Consider the following 17,954-nt stretch of genomic DNA (forward strand, 5'->3'; position numbering starts at 1 on the left):
TGGCATGACCCCATATATTTTAATTTTAATAATTTAATATATTAAAAAATATTTTTCACAACGAACCACATTCTCATATTTTATTTTCATTGGGGTATAAAAAAATCTTTTAAATTCAATTATCATTGTACCATTGTGCAAAATGTTTTTTTTGGAAATATGAAATAAACTAGTGAAAATGAAATATATAAATAATCAAATAATATTCTAAATTTTAGAAATAAATCATATTTTCTATTCAAAATAAATTATTTGAACAGTTAATTACTAAAAGTATCCGAAATAATTCTCGAACAAAATAATTAACTAAATATTAAGAAAAATAAATAGAGAATAAAACTAAAATATAAAAACAAAACAGAGAAGGGAGGGTGACGGTCGCCAGGCACTTCATACCGCCCGTTATGGACCCTGTGGTCGTCGTGGCACTTCAATCCAAGCCACACAAACAAAAAATATATATATAAATTGAGCATAACTATAAAAACTCTCTAAAGGAATTCGAATTTGAATGAACTCCTAGATTTCATACTATTATCACTTCACTTATCACTCTTGTTTTAACTTCAACATATTTTTATCATCTAAACCCAACATATAATACTTCTAAATACTTCTTTATGCATATTTATGGTCTCCAACTCCCCCACATGCCAACAATCCAACTCCCCCACATGCCAACAATTGAGAATTCAGATCTCTCCCTTCAAATCTTATCCTTTTGCATTTAAAATCCTTTTGCATTTAAAATCCTTCTTTTACATTTAACAGGCTTGTAGAGATTACTTTTTTAGAGCTACCACATTCTCCTTCCTTGTGGCTTGTAGAGAATAGAGATTAAGGAATTCTCATTTGTTGATTTACTAACAAATACCTCAACACCAATATAATACAAGTATCATTTACAACAAATCCATTTTCTAGATCACACAGCTCAACCAAAGTCATGAAAGGAGAGTAAGCCCAGTTGAGTTGATTTTCATTGTATTCGTGGAGATTTGTTGATTCTAGCAAATATATGTATGAAGAATCAATTTAGAATATGAATTACTAAACGACGAATTATGTACAATGTGTAACCGAAAAAAAAAAACCTCACCTCCAGTGCCGATTGTCATGTTGGAATCCAATTGATTGAAAATAGAAAGGTTATATTTGACATGTCTGCTCCATCCCTTAGACATACTAGTAGTTCTCACAGCCTTCAAAGAAATTGTTACTAAGTCGTCTTTACTGTTCGGATCTGGATTTTTGCAATGTGGATGCAGAATAACTCTCCTAAAGCAAAACAACAATGTCGGATCAGGAAAAAAAAAAACAAAAAAACTTAAAACTATACATTGTTGGTAAATTATTTAACATACCATGCATAACCGGCTAGAATAAAAGGATCTGACTTAATGTCCATAAGTATTTTCAACTTAGAGAAGTTCTTGATGTTCCATGTAAGCTTCTCAAATATCTCTTGATTCTCCATTTTACATATGAGTTTTGTTTTTGATGATTACAAGTTCAGCAATGCTATGTGTACACTAAAGTGTACACCTACACCGTATTGGTGTACGGACGGCACTGTTTATGTACGGGCGACACTATTCACCGTCCGTACATGAACAGTATAATATTATATTAATATTTTTTTTTACTTTTTTTATTTATTTTTTAAAATATTATTTTTTAAAAAAATATTATTTTTATATTTTTTAAAAAAATATTTGACAATACCTACAGATTTACTTCCGGATTTACCTGCATTTGAAATTACCTGCGGATTTACCTAAATTTGTAGGTAAATTCGCAAGTAAATCCGCAGGTATTGTCAAATTCGTAGGTAAATCCGCAAGTAAATCCGCAGGTATTGTCAAATGCGTAGGTAAATTCGCAAGTAAAATCTGCAGGTATTATCAAATCCGTAGGTAAATCCGGAAATAAATCCGCAGGTATTGTCAAATATTTTTTTAAAAACATAAAAAAAAATATTTTAAAAAAATTAATATAATATTGTACTGTTCATGTACGGACGGTGAATAGTACTGTCCGTACATGAACAGTACCATCCGTACATACGGTGTAGGTGTACACTTTGGTGTACAAATAGCATTATTGTTACAAGTTATATAGGATGTTGCTTAGCGTGTGTAAGATATGAGTAAGTTATTATATCTATAATATAAGAAAAGTAATGGTTCTAGAAAAGTCAAAAATACCCTTATTTGATTTTTTGACACCACATTAAAATTGTGGTTTTTTGGTCTTTGCACCATAAAGTTCTTATTTTACTATTAAAATAATACCACTCTTATATTTTATCAAATCTCTCTTCATTCTCTATTTTTTCTCTTTCATCACTTTCTCACTTCTTTCTTCTAAAAAAATTATTATTGATATACATTTTTTTTATATACGAAAAATGATATTTATAATCGAAATATTTTTTGATAAAAAATAATATACGAGAAAAATTTATTCAAAAAATCTATTGTTGATCTAAATATTTTTATATACGAAAATTTAATATTGATCCAAATATTTTGTAAATGATACCTAAATAAATATAATATTTGTATACAAAAAAATTTTATTATTTACAAAAAATTATATTTATGCTCCAAATATTTTTTATTCAAAAATGATACACAGGAAAAAATCTACTATTGATCTAAATATTTTTATATGCGAAATTTACTATTGATCCAAATATTTTTGTAAATGATACCTAAAAAAAAGAAGTTTGTATACCGGAAAAAACCTATTATTTATCTAAATATTTTTATATACGAAAAATGTTATTTATGATCCAAATATTTTTTATTCAAAAATGGAATAGGCCAAAATATCTATTATTGATCTAAATATTTTTATATACAAAAATTTGATATTAATCCAAATATTTTTGTAAATAACACCCAAACAAAACTAATATTTGTATATGAAAAAAATCTATTTTTTTACAAAAAATTGTATTTATAATTCAAATATTTTTATTCCAAAATGGTATACGGAAAAATAATCTACTATTGATCTAAATATTTTTATATACGAAATTTACTATCGATACAAATATTTTTGTAAATATTTTCCTAAACAAAACTTAGGTCTGTATATGGGAAAAATTTATTATTGATTTAAATATTTTTATATACGAGAAATAGTATTTATGATCAAATATTTTTGTAAATATTTTCCTAAACAAAAATGAGGTTTGTATATGGGAAAAAATCTATTATTGATCTAAATATTTTTATATACGAGAAATAGTATTTATGATCAAATATTTTTTATCCAAAAATGGTATACGGGGAAAAATCTATTTTTGATCTAAATATTTTTTATACGAAAATTTAATATTGATCCAAATATTTTTGCAAATGATACCTAAATAAAAATAATATTTGTATTATTATTTACGAAAAATACTATTTATGATCCAAATATTTTTTATTCAAAAATGGTATACAGGAAAAAAAATCATGTAAATATTTTTATATAGGAAATTTATTATGGATCCAAATATTTTTTTAAATGATACCTAAACAAAAATGAAGTCTGTATACGGGAAAAATCTATTATTGACCTAAATATTTTTATATACGAGAAATGGTATTTATGATCAAATATTTTTGATCCAAATATCGCATACGGGAAAAACTATATTATTTTGATCTAAATATTTTAATATACGAAAATTTAATATTGATCCAAATAATTTTGTAAATGATACCTAAACAAAAATAAAATTTGTATACGAAAAAAATCTATTATTTACAAAAAATAGTATATATGATCCAAATATTTTTTATTCAAAAATGGTATACAGGAAAAAAATTATTATTGAGTAAATATTTTTATATACAAAATTTACTATTGATCTAAATATTTTTGTAAATGTTACCTAAACAAAAATGAAGTGTGTATACGGAAAAAAAATCTATTATTGATCTAAATATTTTTACATAGGAGAAATGGTATTTATGGTTAAATATTTTTAATCCAAAAATGGTATACGGGAAAAAATCTATTATTGATCTAAATATTTTAGATATGAAATAATCAATTATTTATCTAATTTTTTTCTTTTTTAACATTTTCATTTAAAATAAATAATGTATCTAAATTCGCGTAACCGAACAGTATTGAATATTAACGGAAATCGAAAGTTACTGATTAAAATATTTTTTATTAACAAGAACATGAAGTTACGTATATTAACTGAACATGAAGTTACTTATCATAATATTGAATATTAACGTGAACATGAAGTTACTAATCACAATATTGATTATTAACAGTAGCATGAAGTTACTGATTAAAATATTTTTTATTAACGAGGACACGAAGTTACTGATCACAATATTGAATATTACGGGAACATGAAGTTAGTGATTAAAATATTTTTTATTAACGGTGACATGAAGTTACTGAACACAATATTGAATATTAACTGAAACCTGAAGTTACTAATTAAAATATTGAATATTAACGGGAACATGAAGTTACTGATCACAGTATTGAATATTAACGGGAACCTAAAGTTACTGATTAAAATATTGAATATTAAGGGAACATGAAAGTTTCTGATCAAAATAGTGAATATTAACGGGAACATGAAGTTATTAATCACAATATTGAATATTAACGAGAACCTGAAGTTACTAATTAAAATATTGAATATTAACGGGACCATGAAGTTATTGTTCACAATATTGAATTGAATATTAACGGGAACATGAAGTTACTGGTCACAATATTGAATATTAACGGGAACTTGAACTTACTAACTAAAATATTTAATATTAATATGAACACGAAGTTACTGATCAAAATATTGAATATTAACGGAAATATGAAGTTAGCGATCAAAATATTTTGAAATTAATGGAAACATATTTACTGAGCAAAATATTAAATATTAACGGGAACATGAAATTACTTATCAAAATATTGATTATTAACGGGAATGTGAAGTTACAAAAGGCTATTTAGACACAATTTAATTTTGGTGATTTCAATTTTATTTCTGATTTTTTTTAGACAATTTAATATTAATTGTTCTTATTTTTTTTCCATAAAATGTTAATTACTTTTAATATAATTTTTTCTATTAAAAATTATATATCTAAAACAAATGCGCGTCCCGTACCAGAACCCGTGCGAACGCACGGGTTTGTTACTAGTAGTATTATATAGTACGTTGCCTCTAACAAGCTGTTAGCTAATTAGCTAATGTAATTATATTTATTAACGTCATTTTTTTTCTTTTTAAATTATAGTTTTTTCTTAATTTCTTTTCTCTCTCTCGCCAGAAAAACAAAAGGGTATGAGGGTTGTCTAGTAACAGAAAATTGGAAGTAATTTCTTTCTCTCTTAATTATTTTGAATTATTTTGGTTAGATTAGGGGTTTGGTTCCTCTCCATCATTTTATTCTCTCCAACTATCTCCTTCACTATTTTATCTCTTTCTCTCACTAATAGTTTCTCTCTCTTCTTTCTTTTATTAATTTTTCTTAATTTCATTAATTCTATTACACTTGTTTTTTGTGAAGGAGAGAAAAGACTTGTTTTTGTGAAGGAGAGAAAAGGAGGGAAGTTCATGCTTTTCTCTCCTTTTCTCCTTCATTACCAACACAAGATGAATTATCAACAAGTTCAATTTAATTATTTAGAAAGAAAAGAAGTAGTAGATCCTTGTAACTTTTTCTGCATTTCAAGGAAAAGTTGGTAAAATAAAAAGAAAAAGAGATGATTGTGTAGAAAAGAAGGTGAATATGAAACTCTTACTAGTTGAAGCTTGAATGGAAGAGGAAGAAGAAGAAGAATGAATGAATGAGAGATTGAAAGTGAGTTATGGTTTATAAATGCTTTCAGCTGCCGACAGTAGTTACTGCTAACAGAGCAAAACCGAGTGAAGTACTTGCAATTTTTAGAAATGTTCTTTTCTTGTGGTTCTGAAAGTGAAAACACTGTGGTCTAGAGTTAATAATATTTGTTTTTAGTTATTAATAATCCTTTTATATATACTCCTCTTTTTACATTTTTATATTTTTAAATTAAAAACTTTTTAATAAATTACCTCCAAAATTCATGAAAATTAGGATAGACTTCTAAAAGCTTAAAAGATATTTATAAAAATATTTATTATTATAATTACAAATTATGTCTCGAAAAAAAAAACAATCTTCACTTTTTTTTTTTGACAAGAAACAATCTTCACTTTAGATATGAAAAAGTTGAACTCACAATCATTATGTAGTTATGAAATAAATTATTAAAATTATTGTTAGTTTTTTCTTAAACAATGAATATTATTTTTAGTTGAATATCACATCCCTTCCCCTTTCATGCCTTTAAAGCCTATTTAATTAAAAATTAATGAAATATTTATTTTGATTGATTATTTTATTTCTTTATTTAAGCATCTATTACTAGAAATACTCCGTTTTCCTGCGGATTTACCTGCGGATTTGAGCAAAATTTCCTCAGGAAACGTGTTTCCTGCGGATTTTCCTGCGGCTTTTGGTCCCCAGCTAAAACCTTCGTGGGTAATATTTTCGGCAGGAATTTCCGCAGGAAAATCCGCAGGTAAATCCGCAGGAAAATATCCGCAGCTAAATCCGCAGGAAATTCCGCTGGTAAGTCCGCAGGTAAATCCACAAGAATGTTAAATCCGCAGATAAATCCGCAGGTAATTTATTTCTAAATTTAAAAAAAATCTAAATTATTATTTGCTCCTCTATCAGTATACAAGCATCTAATAGATCTATATGGTTACAACTTGCTAGAAATACTAACCTTAACTGTTTTCTCCTTATTTTCAACTTCTTTAAGCAATCCAATATCAGGAACTGCAAAGTTATATAGCTGTGAAGCTCTTATCAACAATTAATTCTTTAATAATTTTATGATTCAGTCCATCGTTTACATATTTTGTTACTCATAATACATAAACATAATGGCTATGAAAACTTTTTTAACAAAATGAAAACATATTCAACTAATGAGTATAACCAATACTTATTGCCTGATAAAGTTGAGATGTGTGAAAAACCCATGTCTAATCCTTGGCTGAAATCCTTTGCAATGATCAATGCTATAAACACCACACACACACATACACACATAACTAATTGCAGAAAATTGAATTTGAAAACATGTAATTTAGGGAAAATTTCAGAATGCAAACAATATCGAAACAGAATCGAAAAAGAGTTGATAGCTAAAATTCAGTTCGATTCTGAACCAAATCGAAACAATAATCTGAATCAAAAACTGAAGCAACGTCAGAATAATATTATTTTATCTTTTCATCATGGAAATGAATGCCTACAGTGAGATTTCCACTTAATTTTGTCCAGTTTAAATGACATCCCTTCAATCATTATACTATTTTGGATACTAATTTCATAATAGTTAATGAAGTTTTCAAAGGGGGTGGAGATAGCATAAATAAGAAGAAACTTGAGAGGTATAAACTTGGAGGAGTGAGTAGCACCAATACCGGGCTTACTGGGCTTAATAGACTTGTATGAGATTGAGAATTCAGCTAGATAATGGCCAATCATTTCAGGTTTAATTTCAACTTGATTGAAGGTCTTTCCATTGAACACCACAAGTTTAACAACAAAATCAGTAAAAACCTCAACAATTGAATTATCTCACAAAACTAACTATAGTCCTTCTAACTATGACCGAGGATTGAACTGTTCATCCTGGGCGATGGTTAAGTTGGTTAGATAGTTAGATTATAGTGAATTTGTTTAGTAATTAACTGCTAACAAACTTAATCATTTTATACCATAAGTGTAGAGAAGGAAAAATTAACTACTAACCAAGTTCTAACTATCTAACAAAATCCTAACAGAAAAATGTAAAAGCAGAAAACTAACTTCACTATAACAGGTAATCAGCAATTAGTACTACAACAGGTAATCACCAATTAGTACTACAACATGTAATCAGCAATTAATTATGTAACAGCTAAAACTAATCTCTCTATACTTTAACAACTACTCTACTTAAATCATACTAACAGATAATCAGCAATTATTTTAACTGACTGAATTAAATAATCTGAACTAAACTTAATCAAAAGATGTTTAATACAGTAATTAACTTTTCCTTTAATTGCTTTTCTCTCAACTTTAACTATCTTTTCTTTTTCTCATAATTCCTTTACCAGTTACTATTAAATTCCATTACTAAAAACTAAGATAGAGATGGAAATGAACCTCAACCAATGCAGCTTCCTTCCTTGACAAAGATCCAACAATAGAAGGAGAAAGACCAACATCCTTCGCTCCAGCAATTAACGCAGCTTCTGTCCATCCCAGCTTCATCTGAAAATCCACAATTTGCAGAAATGAAACAATCAAGATGCAGAAAAATGGAATAATCATTAAATTGAAAATGGAATAATCAAGATGCAGAAAAATGAAGATTAAATCGAAAAGAATAAGAGAAATAGAATCGACGCACTAACCACGTGAGTGAGTGAGTGAGGCGTGAAGCAAACGAGCATGTTCGTCCTCGTACTTGGCTCTCGATTTCGAACTCTCGCGCCGTGAATCTTCATCTGATGATGATGATGATGATGATGATGATGATGTTGAAGAAGTGGAATCATAGAAGCTAGGGTTTTCGATGGTGGAAACGGGTATTGCGTCATGGATAGAGTGTGGATTAGAAAAAGGTTGATTCTCCGTCGTGGAAAAGCGGGAAGAGGTTATCAATGCAAGTTTAACAACAACAAAATCAGTAAAAACCTCAACAATTGAATTATCTCACAAAACTAATAGAGTTTGAAAATAGAAATTGAAATGAAAAAGCATCTAACCAAAATCACATGTCTTCGTAGCATCCAATAGGTTGACCATCACCGATGAGACCGAAGTACATTGACGGATGCAGTTACATAGTCCCTTCTATTGCTCATATGCTTTTTGGCTAACTCCAAACAATGTTGATTACTATAACACCAATATGAAAGGGTAAAGCTCTCAAACACTCCCATTGCATCAAATGAACTGAAATCTACAACAAAAGCTTAGTACGACTTAGCGTCTGCAACATTTAGCCCATCAAGCGAAATATTCGAAATAGCAGCTGCAATATCTTGGGGTAGCACTTGCATCAACATTTGTTACAAGATTAAAAATGGCAATTAGAGAAACCATATAAGTGTTGAAAAAGTTGCTGACATGTTTACCGAATCTTTATTGGGTCCTAGGATAGCTTTCATATGTAATAAGTTGGATGCATCTAATATCTATGCATCAAGTTAAGGGGGAATGATGATTATGATTATGTCGTTATTCGTTCATCTTCATTAGCCTCTCATAGTTCCCTTGGCTTGGATGCCAATTTGATTCTGATATTATGGAATCATGTTTCTCTTGTATGTATACTTATAAATCTCTTGTGAATATGATTAACTGAAATCTCTAAAGATGTCTTTACTTCATCTTTGTATCACATTATGTGAACATTTGACCACTCACCATGGTATCATTCAGGAACTGCCAAACAGCTAAGAGTAACATTAAACTACAAATTAAGTACATTCATTAATTTACAAAACCAACTCATAAATCAAACTTTTTAAATTTATTATAGACAACAGAGTAATAACTACCTGTAAGTTGTAACTAGATGGTGAAGAAAAATAGAGAGCTCTAGCCTAGAGAGTTCTACCCCTGGACATAACCTTTGTCCACCACCAAATGGTGTAAAACAGTAGCTTCTAGTCCCAGCTTCAATTTTCGGCACTAAAAAATATATAGCTTTTACGATTTTTTAATAAAGTCGTGTTTTTAAATTGCGGGCGAATATTAATTTTTTCCAGATATTTATTTACCACAAACATGACAATTTGAATAGCAGAGCCCAAAGTAACACCTAAGGAAATGTCGTGTAGTTATGAAATTAATTCAGCTTCACTTGAATAATATTTTTTTTCTTTCAATTCATCAACTTTATAGCTTAGAAAATATGAATTTAATTATATCTTAAGATGAAAGGATTAAGTATGGAATTGAGTAACACTATAATATAAATTCTTACCAACTATAGGTAGCAAGATTATGCTGAGGAAGCTCACAGATAAACCCCATGAATCTGATGCATCCTGTTAAGAATAGTTTATGAGACGCCTATAAGTTGTTTTAAGTGTATTATAGTAAAATCTCTCTATAATCTTAGCAAAACGATTTATAACTAATATAAAAACAGTTTAAACACATTTTATATTTGAGTATAGAACCTTGTTTGGTAAATATTTTAACTAACCATTTAAAGCATAACTTCTTATTATATAAGTGTTTATGTATAAGTTACTTCTTCAACAAAAGATAAAATAACCAAACTGTTTTTGTATAAGCTATAAATTGTTTTTTTAAGCTATCATGAAGAGCTTATAAAAATAAGCTGAAAACAGCATGTTGACATATTGTAAGCTCTACCAAACAACCTTACAATAAGTCAATCCAAACCTGCTCCTGACTTATGCATAACTGCTTATGTGATAATTAGTCATCCAATAAGTGCTTAATTGAGCTGTTTGTTCAAAAGAATTCCAAATTAGATCTAAACAATTTAGTTGAGTTACCTCAATTGTATCCACCACATATTCAGACAATATAGCAATGAACACAGTCATTCCAGCCAACCAAGCAAATCCACTCCAAAATCCAATCACAACCACTTTTGATTCATTGTAACTCACCGTATAAATAAGGTTCCCAACTGATCGGCTGCATCCGTCGGTAACACCGGCCTTAAAACAGCAAAGAAACACAAAAAATAATAAAAAGTTTGAAAGAGAGCTCAAAATTAGAAAGAAAATAGAATATAGAATGAAATGAATACCTCGTGGATAACAGCAGTGAGATTGGTAGTGACTTTGTTGTTGGCGATGGTGTTTCGAGCTGTGCGTTCGTCTAAGCCGATCTTCAGAAAGAGATCGAGAGACTTCTCCTTCTCCGAGCTATCTTCCTTCGCTTTCGTTCTGAGAAGGAACAGTAGGACCAAGTCCTTTATCATCATCCACATTACTCATACAATCAACATTCCTCGATTTCGTTGAGCCGTTAACATCAACTAAATCAAATTCCTCTCTCACCGCTAACTTCGCCACAAAAGCTGAAACAAGAGAAACAATATTTCAATTTTCGACAAATAAAAAAAATAATCCAAGAAATGAAAATGTTGAGAGCGGAAGAAGAAGACTGACGAATTCGGTTGGGACATTTCATCGAACACCTTGCGAGCGTGGACAAATTCTGCATTTTTCTTCATTTCAACCGGTAAGCTCTCATCCAATTTAGCTTTATTATGTTGTATACTCACTTTAATTTTAATTCAAACCAACAACTGCACCGAAATCGAATCACAATCAAACTGTAGTAGAACCCGTAATTGAGTCGAAACCGTAAAAATGCAAGAATTCAAAACGCAACCAATTCTGAACAGAAAGTAAATCAAATTCTAAACTGAAAAAAAGATTTGAATTAGAAACAAACCTGTACCAAAAACTTGGCTTGAATACAAAATCTGTACTGTGAAAAAGCTCTGCTCGAATCCAAACTCTGCACTGAGTCGAAACCTCTAAACTAGAACCAAAACAAAACTGAGTAGCAATTCGATTCTGAACAGAAAACCTTTGCGAACACCAAACATAACCGTGAAACTCTTTATCTGAAAAATAGATGAAATGTTTGAGCGTATTGTTGTTGTTACGCGAGGAAGATGAGAGAAAAAATAGCTTTTAGGGCTCCCTGGAGTTTTTGGAAAAAGCCCTCAGCGTTATTGTTTGTCTCTTATCCACTTCCTTTCCTTGATTTTTTTTGTTTTAATTTAAATTTAAACTAGTGTGCATACCCGTGCGAGGCACGAGACAAATTAAAAGGGCGTCCAAGGTTCTAAAACGTTTGATTATTATATTTTATTTTGTTTAAACGAAAACAAAAGATCAAATCTAAAGTTATTATGATTTATCTATTAATCAATAATTAAAATTTATTAACAAAATTAAATTAAATGAATAACAAATAAATAAAATAAAATAAAATAAAATATTTGATACGGTATAAAATATATTTAAATACACATGTAAATTTAATATAAATAAATTAATTATTAAAATAAACAATAATTATATAAATTTAAATGTATTAAATAATCATAGAAAAAATGATATGTTATGCAGAAAAAGAAAAAAAAACTTGATATTTAAAAATAAAATTGTCTTTTAAATTAAATAAAGCATTGTTTATTAAAATAAAATAAATATTATTTTGACAGTGAACCGTGAAATAAAATGTTAGTTGTTTGTACTATTAAGTTATTTAATTTGATATGGTATAACATGTATTTAGAATCATATAAAAATTTAAAAGAAAGGGCATTAGACGGAGAAAAAAAATTTGACAATTAAAAACCAAAAATTTATTTTTCAAATAAAGACAACGGTTAATTAAAAATAGAATAGATATTATTTTGATAATTACTCGTCAATTGTCAGAATAATTTGATAAAATAATTGTTAATTTGATAATTCTAAACTACTTTTTAATAATAATGAATAATTTTTTAACAACTTTAAGGGGTTCAATTTTTTTAAATGTCTTGTAAATTCAACAGTGTTTTTTCATTAAATTAAAAAGGTTGGATCTTTTTATTTATTTTTAGAAAATATATTAAGGAAAAAAATAGTTTAGAATGTATCTCTTTTCTTAGTTATATACAATTGATTGATTATCAATTTTAACATTGTCTTCATTATGTGAGTTGAATAAATTTTATTTTTAAAGCTTAATTTTCTTTCAAATTGGAATTTCCGTGTTGCCCAAATATAGCTTATCCTCCATAATTTCCATATAAAATAGAATAGTAATAACTAAATTTAAATAATGTTGAAATTGAAATATTCTGTTTTTAATGCTTAATTTTCTTTCAAATTAGAACTTTCGTGCTTCTCTAGTATAGCTCATGATCCTCCATAATTTCCATACAAAATAAAATAGTAATAACTGAATTTAAATAATGTTCAAATTGAAATTTAACATGTAGAATATATTAACCTATACATAGAATAAAATAGGATTTAAGCAAACAGTTACATGCATTAGTCGATCTTAGCCATCGATTTGAGATCAGTCAACTCCTCTCACCTCTTTTCTAAATCATCATTAAATCATCTTCTCGTTAATTTAATATCAAATGGCCAAAATCAATAACGACACAGTTACTGCGTTTAAACCAAATCCTCAATCTGTGACTTCAGCAACTGCAAATTTTCCCTAAATACTTTAGACTTCTCAAGTATATATAGAGACCTGTTATCAGTTCCTTCTCTTCTATTGGCCCACTCTAACAATCATTACATCTGAAAACAAAAAGCCCCTTCCATTTCTTCCCTGAAATTTACCAAATTTTAACCACCAATTTGTTGCTTAAACATGTTTTTATAAATAAATCAAATTCAAATCCAAAAAATATAACACGAGAGTCTCAAGATATGGCCTGAGATTGAGTTTATAGGTGGGAGACATCCCTCACCTTATAAGTTTTTACCTACCCTCCCTGAAAATCTCGCAAAGGATGGATTTAGAAGGATCATTTGGCTAATATTAATATGCTCCATCAATAATGCTTGTACTTGTTGTTGAATTGTAATCAGTTGTATATAATCCCTTCAATAACATGTCAGTCATGATTCTCTAACATTAATCTAAGTCTAAAAGTGATAAACAGTTTAAATATTTTCAATATTCAATGCTCAAACTAAAGCTATTCTTAGACAAAATCATGGGCTATAAGTAAAAGACTAACAAAATCATGATATTCTATATACAACAAATTGTATATTGAATAGATATGTAAACTCAAAAAAAAATTATATTGAATAGATATGTAAACTCAACAAAATAGATATGTAAACATGGCAGATATTGGTTCCATTAATTAAATTTCAAACTCGTTTAATGAAATATCGAATTGGAAACGAAACTATTTGAATTATGTTAGGAAATGAGAATAAGAAGCATGGAACAACCAGTAACTATACTCAACAATTCAATTATGTTAAAAAATGACAATAGGAATCATGAAACTCTATCAAAAATTTAGAGAAATGTGACAAAGATTTTGCACATAGCAGAATGGCACTAAGAAATTATAGGCAGAAGAAATTTTTTTATAACAAAAGAATAATCATAACTTACCTCTGGTTTGAATTTTTAAAGATATTGATCCTCAGCATCCCAACAACAAAATATCATCTTCATCAAGGATCTGCATCATTATATTTGACCGCACAAATGCAGTATGGAACATAATTATAAATATCATCTTTTCACCAGTAGAATCACCATTCCAGTATGTGCACTAAAAAATTACCAATAACAACGGCAACACGACAGCAACTCACGAATCACATCAACACAACACCAATACAAACAACACAATGACCAGTACTCAAAAGTCGCACTCGCAGTCAAAACAGGGGTACACAACTGCTAGGTTGTTTGTTTCGTCGTTTCATAACATTTGCAGGATGATAACAATGTATCAATTGGATCTTGAGTCAACCACCCTGTCACAATTTAAAATTAAACATCACCATTCAACTCTTAAAAAAACTCAGAAACAACAATCGAAATTATCCATTCCAATTCCACCATAATTAGCATAATACGAAAAGGAAACAACAACAACCACAAACAACCTTCTCATCCATTAGAACCATCTTCATCGCAAAAAAAAATTCTTTCAAATTCATATCTGGTACAAACCATAAGCGAATCACCTGAACAACAATGTCCCAAGATTCCTTAGAGGGATTGATTTCCTTAACAAAATCATTTCTTACGGCAGCCATTGCAACAACCTGATACAGAATCGAGAATTCAAAAGAGGAAAATATGCAGAGATGTACGTATCAGAAGGAGAATGATTGAGAATCAATGAAATTGCTCCTATTTATATGTGTTCAAGCAAAAGAAATTGATAGTGAATACCTGGAAAATTGTAGAAACGATTCCATTTTACAAAATGAATTGGGGGAAAAAATTTATGATGACATTATTAGGTACATGAAAAGAGAAATTGGTTTGGGAATAGAGATAGGGTTTAGGAAGAGTTTATTAGGGGAAGCGGCGCATAATTACTGTATTGAATGAGCATGTTATTTTCTGATGAAGTTTGGAATTCCCAGATGTAATAAATTTAAAAAATAAAGAATAAAAAAATATATTATTTTCTGATAAGCGCCGATTTGGTTATTTGTATTTATTATTAATTATTGTATTAATTATTGAGAGATTAAGAAATAACAATTTAAAAATTTTAAAAATATAGAAAGATAATTTTAGTAAGTTTACTATTAATAGAAAATATAAAAATAGGAAGGCTTCTAAAAACATGACAAGTGGCAAACTTGCCCAAATACTCATCTAGCTATATTATATTCTATGATTAAGAGGCCATATTTTAAAAGAGAAATTAGTAAATGATAGATAATTTTTGTTTTAGAGAAATATCAATTGAAGGTAAGGTATTATTTTAGTGGTAGAAAATTGTTTTAAATTGAAATATATTATTAAAATTATATTAATTAATATAATATTCTAATATATGATTAATTCACGTTAATATATATAGCTGATAGAATACATAGTTGTCATTAGTTGACAGTGTAAAAATAATTGACAATTTCAATGCACCATCCATTTTCTCATATATATATATATATATATATATATATATATATATATATATATATATATATATATATTTTTTTAATTAATACTGACGAAGTTTTTTTTAAAAAGGGTGTTTCCGGAGATGCATCTACGGAAATTGGGGCATAAATGAAATTTTGTTTGGTGTCTAAAAGATCTATGGGATGCATTGAGAAATCGTCAACCATGTTTGGGCTGTTTTTCACGTAGTCGCTATTCCATATGACGTCACCTTCTTTGTAAAAAAAAAATAGTTACCTGCGGTAAAATATTTTAATGTCCGATCAGCAAGTAAATCCGTAAGTAACAGTAAATTCTATTGAAATTTTTTAAAAAAAAAATAGGAGGTGCAATATAGAATGGCCAAACATGATTATTGTGGTAATATTTTTTAAATATGAGTTACTTATTGATTTTTTTAAAAAAATTGGTTATTATAAAAAATCTACAATACCCATTCTCAAAATTTTCAATACCTTTTTTATTAATTTTATTTTTCAATTTTTTTATACCTTTTACTTCATTAAAAAATTAAAATGAAAATTTAAAAATAACACAATTCACATTAAAACATTAATTAATATAATAATATTAAATAAATAACCATTAAATATAATAATTAGTTATTTAAAAAAAATAGACAAAAATTACTATTATTTTAAGAAAATAGTTAAATTTGCAGCAAAATCCGCAGGAAACTTTCCTGCGGAATTACCTGCGGATTCTGTATTATAGTTTGGGATAAAATAATGTACCTGCGGAATTACCTGCGAATTTTGCATTAGAGTTCGTTTTCTATTTGAAATATACAAACCGCAGCAAAATCCGCAGGTATTCCTGCGGAATTTTCTGCCAATTCTTAATCCGCAGGAAAATTTACTTTGTTTAAGAAAGTTCCAGGAAAATCCGCAGGTAAACCTGCGGAATATTTTCCACAGCAAATTCCGCAGGTAATATGTGTATTTCTAATAGTGTGACTTATTTTAATAAAATAGAAATACATTTTCTAATATCTAAGAGATATTATTTTAGGACAATTTAGGTATAATTCTTTAGGAGTGGTTCTTACTATTTTTCAATGAAAATATGACAAATATACTTAAATATTATTTAGTGAGTGAAAATAGAAGAAATTTACATACGTGTAAAAGGAAATTATATATTTGTCATATTTTCATTTGAAAATAATAAGAATCGGATTAAAAAGTTATACTTAAGTTTTGTTCATTATTTTATTATTAAATAACATCTTAGTGATATATTTTAGTTACTTTGACTGAAAAATATACATCACATTTCCTATAGTTTAGAAAACATAAGCAGATATTTAACTATTTTTTTGGATAAACTTTTTATATTGATTTGTTGACAAAAATATTTACTTATTTTTTATAATTATTGGTTTTGAGGATGTTGGTTTTATAGAAGAGGTTCAAATTCAAATACAACTGGCACGCAGATGAGGGTGAGTATTTAAATAGAACCAAAAACAACTTAATACTATATAGTTCATATATAGTATAGTTTATTTCATATTTTATTTTATTTTGACGGTGACATATTTCATATTATTCTTGTCTATCGAAATCGATATTACACTGCAACATGCATGCATACCCCTTTACGATTTATATCACCTCTCAATTAAGAAATCGGTTACAACTTACAAGTCAAGACCGTCTCAAAACTCAATTCATCTAATGAAAGTCAATAACATCTTTTCGGTTCTACTTGTTCCTTTGCCCAAAAAGGTCTTTCTTTTTTCAACTTTAAAACGCGTCCACCAACAACCCCATATTGTCACATGGGATTATGGGAAGGAGAAATTTTATCCACATTTAATAATAGTTTTTTTTTTTTATTATCAAGAGAGTATAATAATGTCACGCATTATAATAATGTAACTGTTTCAAAGTCGTCTCAAGTTTTTTTAAGTCCTGTGTAGGTTAGTTATAGTTTATTTATGACAGAATAAATAAAGGTCTTATTTAATTAAAATTTAATCGGACGAATAATTTATGAGATCCTATTTACTTATAGTTTAACTCTAAAAATTTTAAGCTCAATAAAAAATCCGCATTGCACGCCTTCAAAGACGATCCTAGTGACGATGCATATAAGAATGACAATGGGTATCCATGATCGTGTGTATTAATCTTTTGTTAGGGGTGAATAAATGATTGGTTGGAATGAATTATAATCAACTCTAACTTTATTCTA

The 17,954-nt window shown here is 28.2% G+C and overlaps 2 protein-coding genes and 1 long non-coding RNA gene across 5 annotated transcripts; all 3 read right to left on the reverse strand.

Moving 5' to 3' along the window:
- Positions 1-371: 371 nt before the first annotated feature.
- Positions 372-1,496, reverse strand: LOC131609276 (ubiquitin C-terminal hydrolase 12-like). The gene is made up of 3 exons (XM_058880973.1): positions 1,365-1,496; positions 1,100-1,278; positions 372-1,007 (listed from the first exon to the last, which is right to left on the reverse strand). Exons 1-3 carry the CDS (start codon positions 1,475-1,477, stop codon positions 838-840), a joined length of 462 nt encoding a protein of 153 aa, XP_058736956.1. The 5' UTR covers positions 1,478-1,496; the 3' UTR covers positions 372-837.
- Positions 1,497-6,730: 5,234 nt separating this feature from the next.
- LOC131641584 (uncharacterized) lies at positions 6,731-11,808 on the reverse strand. The gene is made up of 7 exons (XM_058911887.1): positions 11,514-11,808; positions 11,225-11,364; positions 10,861-11,133; positions 10,601-10,768; positions 10,057-10,120; positions 8,477-9,027; positions 6,731-8,333 (listed from the first exon to the last, which is right to left on the reverse strand). The coding sequence occupies exons 3-6, from the start codon at positions 11,041-11,043 to the stop codon at positions 8,870-8,872; spliced, it is 573 nt and encodes a 190-aa protein (XP_058767870.1). The 5' UTR covers positions 11,044-11,133; positions 11,225-11,364; positions 11,514-11,808; the 3' UTR covers positions 6,731-8,333; positions 8,477-8,869.
- Positions 11,809-13,042: 1,234 nt separating this feature from the next.
- On the reverse strand, positions 13,043-15,200 carry LOC131609285 (uncharacterized). 3 transcript variants are annotated; one of them, XR_009286056.1, is made up of 5 exons: positions 15,012-15,200; positions 14,801-14,881; positions 14,217-14,587; positions 13,552-13,685; positions 13,043-13,409 (listed from the first exon to the last, which is right to left on the reverse strand). It is a non-coding gene; the product is annotated as an uncharacterized LOC131609285 (long non-coding RNA). The 3 variants fall into 3 exon arrangements; XR_009286055.1 differs by having other exon boundaries at positions 13,571-13,685; positions 14,720-14,881; XR_009286054.1 differs by having other exon boundaries at positions 14,720-14,881.
- Positions 15,201-17,954: the final 2,754 nt, after the last annotated feature.

Source organism: Vicia villosa, linkage group LG1, assembly GCF_029867415.1.
Source record: "Vicia villosa cultivar HV-30 ecotype Madison, WI linkage group LG1, Vvil1.0, whole genome shotgun sequence".
Classification (NCBI taxonomy): Eukaryota; Viridiplantae; Streptophyta; class Magnoliopsida; order Fabales; family Fabaceae; genus Vicia; species Vicia villosa.

Excerpts from the sequence above, each read along its gene's own strand:
- LOC131609276 (XM_058880973.1), bottom strand. The coding sequence starts at position 1,477 with ATGGAGAATCAAGAGATATTTGAGAAGCTTACATGGAACATCAAGAAC. Across the intron at positions 1,279-1,364 it reads ATTCTAGCCGGTTATGCATG|GAGAGTTATTCTGCATCCAC; the intron begins GTATGTTAAATA and ends GTTTTGCTTTAG. Across the intron at positions 1,008-1,099 it reads CATGACAATCGGCACTGGAG|AATCAACAAATCTCCACGAA; the intron begins GTGAGGTTTTTT and ends TATATTTGCTAG.
- LOC131641584 (XM_058911887.1), bottom strand. The coding sequence starts at position 11,043 with ATGTGGATGATGATAAAGGACTTGGTCCTACTGTTCCTTCTCAGAACG. Across the intron at positions 10,769-10,860 it reads TCACTGCTGTTATCCACGAG|GCCGGTGTTACCGACGGATG; the intron begins GTATTCATTTCA and ends TGCTGTTTTAAG. Across the intron at positions 9,028-10,056 it reads AATCTTGCTACCTATAGTTG|ATTTCAGTTCATTTGATGCA; the intron begins GTAAGAATTTAT and ends CTTTTGTTGTAG.